The following is an 18,855-nucleotide window of genomic DNA, read 5'->3' as shown; positions in this document are numbered from 1 at the left end:
TTTTGGCTCCGTCACTTTGATGAGCTTTTTTTGCGGCGTGATAATGATACTGCGAACTCAAATGTGGGAAGAGCGTGGTATGCACAGTTTGCGAGTTTCACCTACTGCTGTTCAATGTAGATCCATCATTCCTTGCTATTCCCATTTGGATGGAAATAATATTTCTTCCTGAAGACAGTGTGGTGATTTTGGCTACCAAATATGCGCGACATTTACCAAAAAAACGCACTTCGTCAAGAACAAAATCATAAATAACAGCCCTTACATCCACTGCTGTATGATGACCTCCCCATGACCATACTTCACTATGGTCGTAAAGTTAGGCTTTGTTAAGTAGGGAAGTTTAGGACCGATTCAGATATCACTTCATAATCACAATCTTTATTAACCCTGGAGAAATCCGATGAGCAATGAAGCTCTTTTTAAAAGATATCCAGCAGGGGTGGGTAATCTATCACAGCCATGGCTAGATATTTAATCCGGGTTGCTAGGTTCACTACGCAGTGCGTGACTCTTGGCCCCATATGCGGTATGTTTAAGGATGCTAGTGTAGGTGTTAAGCGGTCAGAGAAGATCGCTCCATCACGGTCTCTCATGGGAGAAGAGCAAGTACACACTGTAGAGTAATAGACTGCAGTGCCATCAGCTTCATTCTTCCTCAGGCCGGCCACAAAGGCTTTGTAATATTGCCGATGCCGCAGAGGGTCATCCAAAACACTGCTCCTCATCTTCTTTGGTTCTTTCGGTAAAGTCACGTAGAATGAGAATAAAATAATAAATTGATAAAATAAAATAACACAATAATATTCTCACGACGTTTCGGCCACAACACAAGCGGCCTTCATCAGGTGAAGGGACGAGACTGTCTAGTAGGACAGCGCTGTGTTATTTTATTTTATCAATTTATTATTTTATTCTCATTCTACGTGACTTTACCGAAAGAACCAAAGAAGATGAATCATTGCAGTCACGAAAGCTTTAAATCGAAACTGCTCCTCATGTGTGGCCCCACCGACTAACAGTCTCAATGAAATAAGTAGACAATACCCCCTCCATCAAAGATGTGTTTTTCCGCATCCAAATTAAAAATCACACATTCCATCAGTTGCATAGGCCTTCTGGAAGCGCATAATTCCAGCAAAAATTGGTTTAATTCAAATTCTTCTTTGGACCGGTTTTGGCATTCAGTGATTATATGCTTATAAACAAGGACCCTCTCTGTTAGATAAGGGTCCTAGTTCGAAGCAAAACTGTACAATATAAAACACAACATAATCTTACATGTGTCGGTCAGATCATGCCAATTTAAAAAAAAAATTGCAGCAGTATGTGTCATTTAAACTATGTTTAACTCAGATGTATTGGTGGGCATTGTTTGGATGAGATAGGCGGAAGGTTTTTTTGTGACGAGGGGGTGATGAGTGATGGGGAAAGATTTTCTTCATCTGGGGAGTGCACTGCTCTCGAGAAGGGAAGGGATGGATGTGTAAATTCTTGGATCCCCCGTGGCTATCATGGGCCTGACTACATCGTGTTGTCTGTTTAACTGAGGAGCATTTCCTGTAATTGTCAATAATATAGTTGTATTAGTAGAAATGGCTTAGTTTGAGCTTGCCACCTTTTAAAAAGAGAAATAACCAGATTAGGTAATTGCTGATTGAATCTGTGTGTAAATTATGACAATAAAACTAGGCATTCATTATTATGAAACTCTTGCAAATGTTTTGTAGATTGTACATTTGACTTGTGTGAGGCTTGCAGTTACATTTAATTCTCAGAAATTAGTCCTTAAAAAATCAAATGGCTTTTTCAGCCTTCTTTCTCAGTGATTGACTGGAACCAATTGCATATTTGAAGATGCTCTGCAAGAGAACTGATGTGCAAGTATAAAAAAACATTTGGTCTCGGTGGTGTGAAAGCTTTGTATTTCACTCTGTCTATTTTGCCAGCATACAAAAAATACTGCCATGCATGCAAAGAATGCTTGTCGGATGAATCACATGTTGCACACTGCTGTATTGTCTGGAAGAAATTGCTTTCGATTGCAGCGAGTGTGTTTGTTCCACGTTCACTTCAATGCAAATTAGATTTATAAAGTGGTATCCTGGAGTGAAAAGCACAGGTCTATTCATTTATAAGTTTATTCTTTTGGAGATGAATGATGAAAAGTGATGCGCTGTAATGCGGTATTCTAGGTTATAAATAAATAATGTTCCAAGGTCGATTTATTTATCCTGTGGTATATGCAAGGCTGGCCTGAGCTCATGCCTACACGACCCTGATTTTCAAAAGAAAGCCATTTTAAAACATAATTTTCACTCAAACTAACGTTTGATGCTTATTATTATCAGCATCCATAATCAATCCACTGCTGGATGCAGGCCTACCAAAGCCACTACCGTCTCTTACGATCCCCTGAGTTATCCTCTCGGACACGTTCCATTCCTTGGCTGCCACTCCGATATTATTCTTGACCAGCGGCCACCGTCCCGTCGAGCCGTGATGCGCGCTGCCCAATTACCACTTTTCGTCACAGTTTTGAATGATGTCATAAACCTGCGTACGCTCTCCAAATGATATATTTCACGTGTTCCTTTACAACGCGGAGACCAATTTCACAGAGGACACATCCGTCCCAGCTAACCGTGCTTAGTGAGTCGAGGGGTGGAGCAGTGGCATTGGTGGTCGTAATGCACTTCACTGTGAAGTCAAGCAACACGAGTTAGATGCCCTTCCGATGGCTAATGTCAGTAGTGAGTAATATCCGAACCAGTTCCCGCCCACCGTTACCAAATCTGTACTGACCCGTGTGGTGTGGTATGACCAAACAACCGTATCTCTGACCAACACGTTGAGGGGAGGCTTTCGTCCAGCAGGGGATGGACAAAAACTGTAAAGGGATGAATGATGGATAAACTGAGACCACGAAACATGCCATGTTTTAGAGCTCTCTTGAATTCAACCGATGTGATGAAGTCAAGCCTTCCTGGAACATATTTGCCACCTTTCTGACACAAAACACATGGCATAAACATCGACGATATTATACAGTGAGAGAGAAAAGAAATATGATCTTCATAGTTGTTTAAAATATTTTAAAAAATTAAAGCAAGTTGAGGCTATATATTATTGGTTCTTTCGGTAAAGTCACGTAGAAGGGAAACAAAATAATAAAAATATAAAACAATACAATTCTCACGACGTTTCGACTGCAACACAAGCAATCATCATCAGGTGTGAAAACCACTGCAAGAAAATTTTAAAAAAAGTTTTTAATCAAAATTCAAGTTGAGGCTGTGAGTTCATTGTTGAATGGGATCAAAAATATGTTTCATAAAAATGCATATAGAGAGAAGAGGTTTTTATATATGTAGTGGTTGATTTTACTCGGACAACTTTTGTCTTTCTTCCAACACCACTTTATTTACAGTTCTCCACATGTCCTCAATGCTCCACACTTCCCTTGTTGCCACGGCTCGCTCGCCGTGCTTCACTCGACTCGCTCGCCACCTTTGTCTCTCCAATCTCCACTTCTCCGTCAGCTCCGATGTCTCTGTGCTTCCACCACTGCTGGCTGCTTCGTCCCTGCTCCCCGCTCTCCGCTATCACCGTGCTCTCTCTAACTTTAATCGCTCTGACAGCTACCGGCTTAGTGCGGCCTGGAAGCGTATTATTAAATAATACACATTACATTTTGATTTAAAGAATTACTAATCTACAACTCATTACTAATCATAACCAATGACTGATTACTAATCGATTATATAATTACATTACCCCCCCTCCGCCTCTAATCACTGCACCTGATGAGTTAAGTGATGACGTCACCCTGCTGCTCTATATAAAACCGGGAGCAAGCGAGGGCTTTACCATTCTGGCGAATTGCCCGATGATGCTGGAAGTATTTACCAGCGAAACGTCGTACTCAAACTGTAAATGTGGATTAACTCTTCAACACACCGGTGGGCTGAAGTAGTGAATTATTTGTCTTTTGTCAACGTGACACTTTTTTTTTGCTGATTGGCCGTGTCGGGTGGTGGAGGGTTACGGCAGATTTATAAATAAACGCGATCTAACCCAAAAACCTTTATTATGAATAATATTGGTCGCGAAAGCCTACGTGTTAAACTGACTAACCTCTATGGGGAGGATACTTTTCTTAAAACCAGAAAATTGGAGAAGCTTCGCATTAAGCGGATGAAATTGATATCTTCACTGGCATTCCTCAAAAGGTGCAGAGATTCAAAGGTAATACCAAATGCAGTTAAAATAACACATCACATAAAGTCTTCTAAAGCTAACCAAATACTACACAAAGCTAGCGAATTATTATTAATAGAGAGAATACAGCACAATAGGAGTGAATTATCTTACATTTCGGAATCGCTAAAGCAGTTACACTTAGATATAAGCAATAGTGTATCTATGCATTATTGGAATATAATCGATAACATAACACAACAATCGGCTGATAATGTGTTTAAACTAACAAAAACTAACCAAATTAATACATTTTCTAGACTACATAATAAACAAATCCCTACTGAAAACCAAAAATGTAAAAACAAAACTGTACTGAACTTGACCAACACTGTATTAACCGGTGACATGGTCTCTATCCTTTCTAAAGGCCTTAACTTTGCCGTTACCCCACGCACAATTCCAGTGGATGAGATAATTGCTGAGGTAGAATCAGCAGTTAGACTCCTTCCACATAATGAGGCAGAGATGACTAGACATGAGGTTGCTAAAATAATTGAGAATAGCAAAGTTCCAAAAGTAAATATTAGCTCTAACGAGGCAAAAGCCTTAAGAGAGCTGCGTGTAAATAAGGATATCCAAATCCTAGCAGCTGATAAAGGCCGCACTACTGTAGTGATGTCACGAGCCGATTATGATAATAAAATTAGAAATTTACTAGAGGAAAGTACCTACATTAAAATTAAACGAGATCCAACTAATACTTTAGAACGTAAGACCACTGCAATAATTGCAAATTCATTAATCCCTAAAAATGAGCAATACCTAATTAAGCCAAGGGCCTCAAAACCACCTAGACTCTATGGGCTACCAAAGATTCATAAAATCGGCATCCCATTACGACCCATAGTCAGTACAATTGGCTCTGCCACATATCAATTAGCAAAAAAATATATATATAACCAAACAAATACAGCCCTACATCGGTAAGACATCTTCATTCATAAAAAAATTCAGAACATCTTGTGAATGTGATTAAAGATATTAAACTTACTCCTGATGATATTCTGGTAAGTTTTGATGTGATTTCTCTATTCACTAAGGTTCCAGTGGACGAATCGCTTAAATTACTTGATACACTAGTAAAGAATACCGGTTTACAAAAAGAGATTCCGAAACTTGCTGGCCATTGTTTAAATAACACTTACTTCTTATGGAGAGGGGATTTCTTTAAACAAAAGGAAGGAGCAGCAATGGGTTCTCCTTTATCCCCTGCTATAGCAAATTTGTACATGGAAAACTTTGAAATAAGAGCACTTGCCTCGAGCACATTAAAACCATCCTTTTGGTTTAGGTATGTGGATGACACTTTGGTTGTCTGGCCACATGGTAAAGATACACTTAATGATTTTCTAAATCATCTCAATGCACAAAACCCGGCCATCCAGTTCACCATGGAAATGGAGGTGAATAACACACTCCCATTCCTAGATATTTTGCTTGGACATGGCCTAAACGGTAAAATAACATACAGCGTTTACAGAAAGCAAACGCACACTGATGCCTATCTGAATGCAGAATCACATCATCATCCAGCTCAAAAATCCTCTCTTATCAAGACGCACTACGACAGAATGGCTACAATAATGCTCAAATTAACAGAGCACTGAATGCCAAATCACGATCGCAAAGCAATACTACTGAAAACGACCAGATTGTTAAAACAATAAAAATTCCATATCTCAGGAGTAACTGACAAATTAGCCCGCGTTTTGCAAAAGCAAAACATTACAGCAAGATTTGGTACAGTACACAAAATTCAAAAACTAGTATCTTGCACTAAAGACGCATTACCTAAACTATCAACAGAAGGTGTATATCGGATTAATTGTTCATGTGGCAGCTGCTACATTGGGCAGACGGGACGTAACATCAGCGTAAGACTAAAAGAACATCAGAGAAATATTAAATTATCTCAAACACAACTGTCGGCAGTAGCAGAACATGCTTGTCAACAAGGACACTCAATTGATTTTGACAATGTTGCAGTGGTGTGTAAAACTAATTATTACTGGCAAAGACTAATTAGAGAATCCATTGAAATTGAGAGGAACAAGAATAACTTTAATCGCTCTGACAGCTACCGGCTTAGTGCGGCCTGGAAGCGTATTATTAAATAATACACATTACATTTTGATTTAAAGAATTACTAATCTACAACTCATTACTAATCATAACCAATGACTGATTACTAATCGATTATATAATTACATTACCCCCCCTCCGCCTCTAATCACTGCACCTGATGAGTTAAGTGATGACGTCACCCTGCTGCTCTATATAAAACCGGGAGCAAGCGAGGGCTTTACCATTCTGGCGAATTGCCCGATGATGCTGGAAGTATTTACCAGCGAAACGTCGTACTCAAACTGTAAATGTGGATTAACTCTTCAACACACCGGTGGGCTGAAGTAGTGAATTATTTGTCTTTTGTCAACGTGACACTTTTTTTTGCTGATTGGCCGTGTCGGGTGGTGGAGGGTTACGGCAGATTTATAAATAAACGCGATCTAACCCAAAAACCTTTATTATGAATAATATTGGTCGCGAAAGCCTACGTGTTAAACTGTCTCTCTACTGCTGGCTGCTTCGCCTCTGCTCTTCGCTCTCCGCTATCACTATGCTCTCTCCACTGCTGGCTGCTTCGTCTCTGTTCTCCGCTCTCCGCTATCACTGTGCTCTCTCCACTGCTAACTGCTTCGTCTCTGTCTTCCGCTCTTCGCTATCACTATGCTCTCTCCACTGCTGGCTGCTTCTCTCTTCAGCTGCTCCACGTCTTGCCTCATCCAGCCCCCGACTCCAACTCTCGTTTCTCCTCACGTCTCCCCAATTTATCCCCGCTCTCATTACACCCCAATTAATTAACCCGCTTCCTAACAACGCTCCTCGTGCCCGTGCGCCTGTTACCTCGCCAGACTTCAAGACGCCACCTCAGCCCTGACAACAACACCAGCCAATCACACTCCAGCCCTGACAACAACACCAACCAATCACAGCCGTCCTTGGCTCCCCCAGCTTAATTGGCTCGCGAGCAAACTCACCAATTACCCCCATGCGCCTATTTATTCCACTACATATATAGAACTCACGAATCATATGAATTATAGGATAGGGATGAACAGGGCCAGTTAGACTGGAAAAATAATAGGAACACAAACACAAAATGGCTCAATGAAGGTTGTGTACACCGGCAGTAAAACAACGATGGCATCACATGTTCAACATACGAACTCGTGCATACAGCCTTAATTTGAGACAGCTAGATTTGAAGCTTTCGTGACTGCAAGGATCCATACTCTTTGGTTCTATTCGGTAAAGTCACGTAGGTAAAAAATAAAACAACAAAAATCACGACGTTTCGGCCACAACACAAGTGGACTTCATCAGGTGAAGGGACCAGACTGTCTCGAGGACAGCGCTGGAGTGAACACAGCTAAGCTCAGAACACGACCTTTAAGCTGTGTGAGAGGAATTAAGGTGCCTTGACAAAGGAATGAGCATAAAAATTAGCATTTAATTGGCGGACTTAGCATGATGAACGGTGCAGAGGGGGTGAACATGTGCAGGTTGGCGAGGGGGGGAGGGGGAGTTTACATATTGATGGTGTGAAAAGGGAATTTTAAAAGCTGCGAAAGTTTGGGGTACCACTACTTGAAAAAATATACTGTACCATTGAAAATTAGTTTAATATTTGGTTCGATTTAGAACATTTTTCCAATGGTTGCTTAATTTGAAACCATCTTCTCGGTTGAAATTGTGTCTGTGTTTGTAAATCTGAATTGCCTCGTGAACAAATCTCTGATAAAAACCCGTGAATGGAGAAAGATGGCAAGCTACCATTCTTAGATGTTCTGTTTGAGAGGAGACCTGATGGCTGATTGGGGCATTCTGTCAATAGGAAACCCACCAACACAGATTCCCACTTGAAACCTGATTCCCACCACCACCCAGCTCAAAAGAATTCTCTCATCAAAACTTTATACCATAGGGCTCATTGCATTTCGGACCAACACCACCTGACCAGTGAATTAAAACATGTACACCTGGCCCTCAAAAGGAATGGATACTCTGACCGCACCATCCGCCAAGCTGTTTCTCCCTCCATACAGAAACAACCACTTGATACTCCGGTCAAAACCATCACACTACCATATATAGCAGGCGTTACTAAAAAGATTTCCAAAATTCTAAACAAACACAAGATCCAGGTCCGGTTAAATACAGAACACAAAATTCGTGATCTGATCCCATCCATGAAGGATGTCATTCCTGACTTAGAGTACCCCGGGGTTTACAAATTGAGTTGTACCTGCGGTGATTGCTATATCGGGGAGACGAAGCAACATGTCTCTGACCGAATTTGCGAGCACAAATCAGATTTGAAACACGGCAGAACGAATTCTTCTGCCGTAGCTGATCACTGTTACAACGCTGTGGGTGATCACGATATCATTTTCTCCGATACCAAGGTTCTTTGCAAACCCACGGGTTTTTATCAGAGATTTGTTCACGAGGCAATTCAGATTTACAAACACAGACACAATTTCAACCGAGAAGATGGTTTCAAATTAAGCAACCATTGGAAAGATGTTCTAAATCGAACCAAACAATAAACTAATTTTCAATGGTACAGTATATTTTTTCAAGTAGTGGTACCCCAAACTTTCGCAGCTTTTAAAATTCCCTTTTCACACCATCAATAGGTAAACTCCCCCTCCCCCCCTCGCCGACCTGCACATGTTCACCCCCTCTACACCGTTCATCATGCTAAGTCCGCCAATTAAATGCTAATTTTTATGCTAATTCCTTTGTCAAGGCACCTTAATTCCTCTCACACAGCTTAAAGGTCGCGTTCTGAGCTTAGCTGTGTTCACTCCAGCACTGTCCTCGAGACAGTCTGGTCCCTTCACCTGATGAAGGCCACTTGTGTTGTGGCCGAGACGCCGTGATTTTTGTTGTTTTATTTTTTACCTACGTGACTTTACCGAATTGAACCAAAGAGTATTGAGACAGCTATACAATTGGAAACCACTCAGTAAATAATCGTACATTTCACATGTAGGTGTTAGCGTACTGTACTTGGTGACAATATGTCTTAAAGATCACTGTCTGTTGGGACAGCTTAATCTCGGCAATGCACCATGACCTACGTCAAATGAGCCGCACCGTAACAGCATACACTGCATTTAGGAAATACACTAATGTTGCAATATAACATTAATTTCTAGGACATCTAAATGAGATAGCAATTTAAGACGCTCCAGAATTACTGGATGCAGGAGAACGCCTCTTACCCACGGCCCTAGTACCCATGCATCTCTGAATCGGTGGCAGCTATAGGGTCTGAAAAAACTCCTATTATCCATGGCGCTATTTCTTTCTATTTTCCATGTTTTACCCATAATGCAAAGCGAATCTGCTTCCTAGTACTCAACATTTTTTTTCGTGTACATGAGTGGTCACGCAGCAAATTTATCCTGTCATCTGAGTGGTCAAATTTATCCTGTCATCTGAGTGGTCAAATTTATCGTGTCATCTGAGTGGTCAAATTTATCCTGTCATCTGAGTGGTCATTCGCGATTATTTCTCCCGTGGATGAAAGGAGTAAATTGACAGATAACCCAGCGGATATCAGGATCTGCAATATCGATTATCTCTATCACAACAGCTTAGAGGAGTTCTGTAATTTGAAGTTCAGTGTTTTTGACCTGTCTTCACACCGTGCAGGAGCATGTTAAGGGGTGCCCTCCATCAGCAGTGCTGTGAAACCATGGCCAGATCTGATCTTTACCTTTTAAAGATCCTGTTTGCAAGGGAGCACTTTATTGTGGAAGCCAGATTCCTCTGACAAATACAACTTGCATTCCCCTCTACAACAAAATGCATGTTGCTGGAAAACAAGCATCGCATGCAGCACCGCCTGAACCGAACATTTCAATACCTAGGTGTAGGTTTTTGCAATCGTGCTGTAACAGCTCTACGATGTGTATTTGAGTCATCTCGCATGTTGTTTGTATGTTGAACTTATTTCGCACCGTACGTAACCAACTACGCTAATCGGAGGTACAAAATGTTGTTCGGCATATTGTCCCATGTTTTGCTCCGTGTGCAAACGTGGCGGTGGCGAGATGTTAAGTGCCTTGCCTCGTATACAGAAGGTTCTGAGTTCCATCCCCACCCTGATGTCTGTATATTTCACGTGTGTATGTTCTCCCCGTGGTCATGTCCTCAAGTTTGGAGAGTCCCTCTACATTTAGACACATGCTTCTATATCATTTGAGGCCGGGTCACTTCTGAAAAAGAGCGATATAGCTCATCGGGCCTTACCTGGTAAAATTCAAAACATTTTCTTTGGTTCTTTGTGTTATTTTATTTTATCAATTTATTATTTTATTCTCATTCTACGTGACTTTACCGAAAGAACCAAAGAAGATTAATCATTGCAGTCACGAAAGCTTTAAATCGAAATTCAAAACATTGTTGAAATAATTCATAGCTTCTTCAGCAACCGAATTCCAAACATGTGAATTCAATTCATGAAGATATTTCGAGCATGTGAATTATGTTACTTAAGAAGCTCCAATAATGTGAATTGAATTACTAAAGAAGCTCCCAGAATGTGGATTCGGTTACTGAACAAGCTCCCAGCAATTGAATTCAGTAATTCAGTTACTGAACAAGCTCCCACCATGCGAATTCAGTGACTGAAGAAACTCCCATAGTGTGGTTTCAGTTACTCAACAAACATTTGACTTAAAACTTTGGTGACTGCAGGAGTTCATATTCTTTGGTTCTTTCGGTAAAGTCATGTAGATAGAAAAATAAAAGTAAATAAAATAAAAACTACGACGTTTCAATCACAACACAAGCGATCGTCTTCAGGAGGAAAGAGGGGGGAGGTCACCGAAGGCAACCGTTTATAAAGGTTTCAATAATGGGCGTGGCACAAGCGGTCCTGGTGTCAGAATGAAGTGGGCGGGGCATATGTGTTCTGGGGAAAGGTAACAAGAAAACACAAATCAAGTCTTGACCCAAAGTGGTTGATGACATCTTTCCAATGATTGCTGAGTTTATACCCATCCTCTCGGTTGAAATTGTGTCTGTATATATGGATGGCTTCATGAACGAATCTTTGTTGATAGCGAGTGGGCTTGCAAAGTACTATCGTCTTAGAGAAATCAATTTCGTGTGAGCCAGCCGCAGTAAAATAATGATCAGCCACAGCAGAAGTACGGTATTGGTCCCACCGTGTTTCAAATCTGCCTTATGCTCACGAACACGGTCCGAGACATGTCGCTTAGTTTCTCCAATGTAACTGCTGCCGCAGATACAGCTTAGTTTGTAGACGCCGGAATATTGCATGTCAGGGATCTTGTCCTTCACAGATGGGATCAGATCACGAATTTTATGTGCTGTGTTAAATCGGACCTGGATCATATATTTGAATACTCAACAAACGCCCGGTAAGTTAATTCAGTTACTCAAGACATTCCCAGCATGTGGATTCAGTTACCGAACAAGCTTGTGTTGCGATCGAAACGTTGTGATATTGTTATTGTTTTGATTATTTTTATATCTACGTGGCTTTGCCGAAAGACCCAAAGAATATGAACAAGCTCCCATTTTATGAATTCAGATACTGAAGAAGCTTCCAGCACAGCACGTGAAGTGAAGGGTCAGACATCTTACCAAACACGCACCACAACCTGAAAACACATGGAAGAGCCGTACATTTTAAATTCATTTCGGGGGCCTTTGTAGTACCAATATCATGATATTCAAGCGATGTTGAGATCTATACTGGCTTTCAAAATACCACGTTTGGCAGTCACAATAAATAAGGGTTGTTTATTGCACCAAAGAAGGCAAAGATCCCATGTATAGCCTAAACATACTGTTGGGGCAAGGGCTTTTAGCGAGCACCTATGAAGGCCGGCACAACGCCCGGCCGCCTTTGTATCCCCAGTGCTGATATTTTACACACCGCATTAGGTACCCGTTTGAGGCTGAGTCGACCTAGTGGAGGCCCAGGGACCGGTTCGGATAATCGTCACTGGTGTTGGCCGTGAGCAGGAATCAAACCCGGATCGCCGGCTTTGTTGCGCAGCGCGCTAACCGCTACACTACCGCTTCCCCATCACAAAGACAAATATCTCCCTATAGCCTGTAACAGACTTTAGGGGCAAGTGCTGTTAGCGAGCACCTATAAAGGCCGACACAACGCCCGGCCGCCTTTGTCTCCCCAGTGGCGATGTTTACACACCGCACCAGGTACTCGTTTGAGGCTGAGTCGACCTAGTGGAGGCCCAAGACCGGTTCAGATAATCGTCACTGGCGGTGTTGGCCCCCACCACTCAACACACAGACAGCTTGGGACTTTGGCTGTATCCGGCTAACAGTTTCGTCTCGCGTCCACATGAATCATTATTGTTGCAGGAACGCGTGAATGTTGTGGGGGCTGTGTGAGAGCTGGGGTGGAGTTAGGGTGGGATGGGGATGCACGCGAGGGGAGGTGGTGGTGGTGGAGGAGGAGGAGGGGGCGGTGTTGCCGCGGGGTTCTCTGCTCCCACGTCCCATTGAAGACGACGCCGCTTCCCCGTGCCGACACATGGACGCAGATGGGGAGGCGCGTTGCTCGGCCCGGCCAGCAGCCCTGCTTTGAGACCATGGAGCGATGAGCGGCGCAGCCATCGATTTGCTTGAGACTAAAGCGGCACGCGTGAGTAGTAAACCCTCGGCCGCCCGGTAAATGTGGCGCTTCTCATGACGATGATGCTGATGATGCTGCTCGTCGACGTTAATGGTGGCGTGTGCGTGCGTGCGCGCGCGCGCTGGGTGTCGGCACGGGAGCCGAAGGAAGTTGCGTAGGGGGGAATGGATGTTGGAGTGAGGAGCAGGAAGGAGGCCCATAAGCGTCTGGATTTTTTGCGCGATGCAACAACGTTCAGTATATAACCCGCTGCCACCCCCGATCCCCGCTGTCTCCCGCCGTCCTATCGAGCTGTGAATGTGGCGAGAGGAGCAGGCGGGTGTGTGCCCCCCTCCACCCCACCACCCCGTACGGTACCTGCTTTGGTAACCGCGCTGGGGCACGACGTGGAATGTGCGTGAGTGTCGCTCGTGTTAAAGCGCAGCTGCGATCAAGTAATGCGCAGAGCGCTGGCATTCTAAGAGGCAACGCATGCTGTCGCTTTAATAACATCGCTCTCCGTGTTCGCGCGTGGCCTCGAGCCCACACGCGTGCATCCATCACCCATCGTCTTCACGTTGTGTTCGTCTTCCGATGCATCCCGCACCCGCCCGATGATGAGCACGGTCGGCTACTACGTACGGTGGGAAAGAAGTTCCAACACGCTGCGTACATGCAACAACGTCGCCTTTCAACGAATACGCGAGCAATCTCCCGGCTCGGTATTATTATTGTTATTATTCTGTTGGGGCAGGGGTAATACAAGGCCACGGTGTTAATAATGTGTATATATGTGTGTGTGTGTTGAACTTCTTTCACACCGTACCACTCGGACCGGCGCACGAGCTGCCCGCACAACGCTGTGCGCCACAAGCGGACGGGCAAGGTCCCCGTGTGGTGGGTTAAAGTGTGGGAAACTCGCCAGGTCTTCTTCTGTCTCGCCAACGTGGAAGAGTAGGCCAAATACGCGCTGAGAGAGGCTCCACGAGAGCTACCCTCCAGCGGAAGGCCCTTGCAAAACATTGCAGGGCTTCGCTTTTACTATGTATTGTAATTACGATTCCGTACTTGCAGGGAATTGTCATCGTTAATACAGAATACTGTATTAGGCCTGTTCATAATTATATCACACGATTAGCACTTCATACCGTACATTATTTAAACGTTGCGGACATATGTACATGTGCGTTATTGTATGCAAAGCACTCCACTGCTGGATGAGAGCCTCCCCACGCAGCGCGGGTCGTGTGAGTTATATTATTATCGGAATATACTTCACTTCATAACACATTTTCTGGTTTTCGGCCACGACATTATCTGACCGCGTTCGTGTCGTTAAGACCCGCCACCACCACCACATGCCAAGGTGACAATTTGCATGGCCCTATGAGGCAGCGGTGAATGATTCTTAAAAACAAATGTGGTGATCTCGTTAAAGTGGCCTCGCCAAATGAACCTTGTGGCTGTACTCCCCGGGGTGGTACCATCGTGCCCCTGATGCTGCAGTCACTTTTAGTCTGTGTTGATGGTCGGCGATGCGGCAAGCGACTCCTCTCGACTCGCTGTACTCACGATGCACTATTCAAAGTTTATTTATTCGATAACGGGGTTTTTATGTGAATGTCTGGCGTTTCGACATCGCGGAGTGTGGCACCGATTTCGGATTCATTGGTACCCCAGTAGCGGAGTTTAAGTAACACCCCTGGAAATATTTGTGTCCCAGAAATGGAATATTTAATTGCCTGGTGCCATTTTGTATTATTTGGTACCCCGGGGTACCGCCATAAGAATCAAATATCGATTGTGAATCCACGTTGACGGAAGAAAACGCAACGTTGTGGAGTTACATTTCACAATGCCGTCCGCTGCCGACAGATTTGTCCCGCAGTAGCCTGCAACACGAGATGTTATACTGATGCATGGTCGTCGCCCATCCAAGGACAGGTGATATACTAAGGTGAATGCAGATATATAGTACATATAGCGTCGTATTCAATGTACAAGTGTGCGTAATGTTTTGGCAGTGCACAGGTAAAGTAACGTTGTTCCTATGGGATTTGTTTCAGGTGTGGAAAGTGAGATGATGATGATGCCTGACTTGACAATAATAATTACTCCACCGAATAATGTTCCAGTTTTAATTCACAATAGTCTGTGTTTAAAGGGGGCCCTACGTTAATCCATTCATATTCTGGACATTTATTTAATGAATGCAGCGTTCGTATTGAGGTCAAAAGTCAAACTGGAATTTAAGGCCTGGTGTCATCCTATGCACCATACTGTCTCAGGGTATACAGTATCTTTATTTAGTTTTTTTATTGTCCCTTTTATGGTACTGTGGTTAATATCTTCGCGCTTTAAATTATATATTATCCACAACATGTAAAGCTTGTCACTTTGCTTTTACTGTGTGACGTGTTTGTGCTGCAGTGCAACAGCTGTGTGTATAAAGTAGGCAAGTTGTACCCAGCACGGCGTGGACTTCACGTTTATTATTTTTAAACACAGCTGCTGTATATTCAAGTTCAATGAGTTTCTTTAATGTCCTCGATTATTACATTTCTGCACGCTGATGCAAACCATTTATTTTTTAGCTGTTTTGAAATGGATTTTATACATTTTTATACATTTCACTTTCATTAATATTCTGCCCTTAGGAAAGCCTGTACTACACATTCAAGTGGGATGTTACTGTAAGTATATATTCTTAATGAAGCATCCAGAAGGGATGACTTGACAGAGGATGGCGTAGACAAACGGAATGGATTAATCTTGAAAATGAGCGACTGATGACCCACCCAGTCTGTATTGAAAAACACTGCCGTGTTGCACTCTCCCCTTACAAAGAAAATTATACCTTTCTGCCTAAGGTAAGTTAGGCAAATAACTAGAATTATCTGGAGCCAACAATGACAGTCCTGGCTCTCAACCTGAAACTATGAGCAGCTGTGCAGATTGTACACAGGTATGTACAGCGACTGAAGTGACGGTGATACATTTATCACATTGCTTTTAAGACCGTGTGTCATCTGACACCTGGTAGAGCTATGCGGGATGTGGATGTCATTCTGTCCTTCATCTTAAGAGTTTTGGAAGTCGAATGCATCTGTGCGACCTTGTGAGTATGGTGGGAAACATTCCCATTGTCCATTGGGAGTGTCCATTATTTAATACATTTACCAACATAACTTGCTTGGATAATCCTTTTCATTCAATGTGTGCGTAATCACCGAGCCACGCGGTAGCATCCTCGGTGGCCATGTGTAGTTCTCGTAGACCTCCACTGGACAGTCATCAAGAATGTGCTACAGAATTGTTTGTGTAGACCCACAGCTGCAAGCGTGGGCTGTCATGAAGACCCCCACGGGGGAGGTTGGCTGCACAGAGACCTTGCCCTGCCTGGAATCTGTTCAGCAAGGCCCACTCCCAGGGGTGTAGTAGGATGATGCCAGGTGGTGAGACTGTACGTTCTACGATAACGAACTGGGTTGGTGCTGATTTTACCCTTCATTTCACCCATCTGCAGGTATCTGCCAATGTATGTACGTATGTTGAATTTCTTTCACCCCATTCGTTGAATTTCTTTCGCACCGTACGTAGCCAACCTTGCTAATTGGAGGTGCAGGGGGAATGACAATGGACTAAATGCAGAAAGCAGTTTTAAAGAAACTACTTTTCAATTTAGATTTTACAGTCCATAGCTCCAGTGACTTCCTGAAAAGCAGTCCTGGTGCGGCTATTTGGACCGCAGTGGGTGTTGTGATGATGAAAGATGTGCGACAGGTGGATGTTGGAGATCTTTGTGGAGTGGCAAGCTTGATTTTGATCTCCGGTAGCTTGGTAGTTGTTGCAACGTCTCGTCGAATGTGAGGGGCAGCAATGTTGCTCAGGACTGGAAGCTATGAAAGAGGGGGGGGGTCGGTCAAAGAGTTCCCGAGATGATGCGCATCGACGAGCCCGGTGTGTGACGGCTGACTCCAGACTGGAGCACGGTACTCTGCGGCCGAGTACGATATAGCGATAGGTGACGTCCGTAAGGCTGAGGCACCTGCACCCCGTGATGGAACCAGCCAGCTTGTGAAGGAGGTTGTCACGTGTCTTGACCTATTGCTGCTGTTTTCTTCCGATTTTCCCAAAAGCTCAGTGTCCAGTTGAGCATCATGCGCAAGTAGACGGATTGTGCTTTGTGATAATTCAGAAAATTAGTCTGCTGTAAGATGTCAGAATATATGCCTGAGTCGACAACAGTGTTTTGGTAAGGCTCTGATGTAATACAATGGATCTAACGCAATTGTATAGGTGTAACCTATCTGGGTAGGTTCTGTGAAATTCCAGCTTTCACCATTTAAGATCTAATTAATAATTCACAGTCGTTTGCAAATCCACTGCCGGATGAAGGTCGTCTGCCTCGTGAAGGTCTCCCCATGCCATGTCGGTCATGGGGGTTGTTTGACCGTACTTCACCACGTTGGTCAGTGCTGGTTAATGAGAAGGGGTTGGGGGAGAGAGCAGGACTGGTTTAGATCTCACTCCCCACTGATGTTAGCTGTGGCTGGGAATCTAACTCGGACTTTACCGAAAGAATCAAGAATATCGGGTCACCAGGTTCATCGCGCAGTGTGCTAACCACTGCACCACTGCTTCTCCTAAATTGTTAATAATGCAAACGTAACGTTTGCCACGTAAAAAAAAATATTGCACATTCTTTTGCATGCGTCTTCCGAGGAGTATTTTAGCTACGTTTTCATGTGCCAAATACGTTACATACATGCAAAACAAATCTTAACAATGTGGACTTGAAAATAATAGAGTTGCTCCTTGCACGACATCCTTTGCTGGTGGTATTTTAAAATCTCAACCAACATACAATCTCCAGCAGGGCATGTTTATGAATAGCAGATTTTATATGGCATTAAATCAATACTCTTTTCGATGCCCGCAAGAACATGTTCATGCTCGCGAGCATTCTTACGGTGGTCTTAAAAATCCAATCGATTCGCACGTACAGTACGCCCACACTGCATGCACGTACGCAGCTAATATGTATTCCATCATAGTAAGCTCACGGTAATTGCAGTGTTGGTACTGAAATTATAGAATGAGAATAAAAGCTAGCATACAAATTGTAAACAAAAAGGAATTCATATGCCTCTTTAAAATAATAATAATTTATCACGCCCGCTTGTGCCACACTATGACTGCTTTTATATTATTTTCGATTGCACGAAAGTCTTCTTTTAAAATTAAGGTTTTACGAAAAAAATGTTGCTCGAATGTGTTATTGGACCGTGGTGCTGGCCCGTGTGGTTGCATCTACATTTCAATTCGACCTGCGGAATTGACACTTCCCCAAGAAGGGCAAAACTGCCAAGCTCGTTTACCGACGAAATACAGCTTACCAATTAAACCAACAAAATGAACCACCTCACTGATGCAGTAAAACTGTCCACACGTCTTCCTCGAGGCCATGTTTACCTTCGTTGACTAATGGAAACACACTAATGGAGACACAGATGGCCAAGGAGGTGGGATGGGTGGGACGGCAGACGGGGGGGGGTGTGCGTTTGGGGTGCTGGGGGAGTCATTGCTGAGGCGGGGAGAGTGCGGTTCGCATGTCGTGCAGCTTTGTGCATAGAGGGCCCAATTGTTGTGGTGCGAGAACTGCAGAAAATGAGCTTTCCACATGCACATTCTGCCTTCCTGCACACTGTACAGCGCAAGCCCGCTCCTTGAAGGTCACGTGTCCATGCATCACAGCTCTAACCCCAGCGCGCTTTCTGGCATTTCAACGTTTGGTCCGATCAAACAAAATGCGCAAAATAATCAACAGTGCCTGCCCTATCTACGTGGTTGGAGCGGTGTCGCAGTGGTTCACACACTTGCACTATTAGCCCGGCGGCCCAAGT

General features: G+C 43.6%; 1 protein-coding gene across 7 annotated transcripts in view; it reads left to right on the top strand.

The window, feature by feature from the left end:
* Positions 1 to 18,855, top strand: part of PALD1 (phosphatase domain containing paladin 1) — a 213,729-nt gene that overhangs the window by 151,400 nt on the left and 43,474 nt on the right. Inside the window, exon 1 of one of the 7 annotated variants that reach the window (XM_032949502.2) lies at positions 12,788 to 12,979. The exons of 2 other annotated variants lie outside the window; for them this stretch is intronic. In XM_032949502.2, the coding sequence (XP_032805393.1) occupies positions 12,935 to 12,979 (45 nt within the window). In that variant the 5' untranslated portion in view covers positions 12,788 to 12,934. 4 more of the 7 variants (XM_032949503.2, XM_032949501.2, XM_032949500.2 and 1 more) reach the window with 4 other exon arrangements.

This window comes from Petromyzon marinus, chromosome 8, assembly GCF_048934315.1.
Source record: "Petromyzon marinus isolate PM22_M1 ecotype Great Lakes invasive population chromosome 8, UKy_Petmar_22M1.pri1.0, whole genome shotgun sequence".
NCBI lineage: Eukaryota > Metazoa > Chordata > Hyperoartia > Petromyzontiformes > Petromyzontidae > Petromyzon > Petromyzon marinus.
This window is presented reverse-complemented; position numbering and strand designations above follow the sequence as displayed.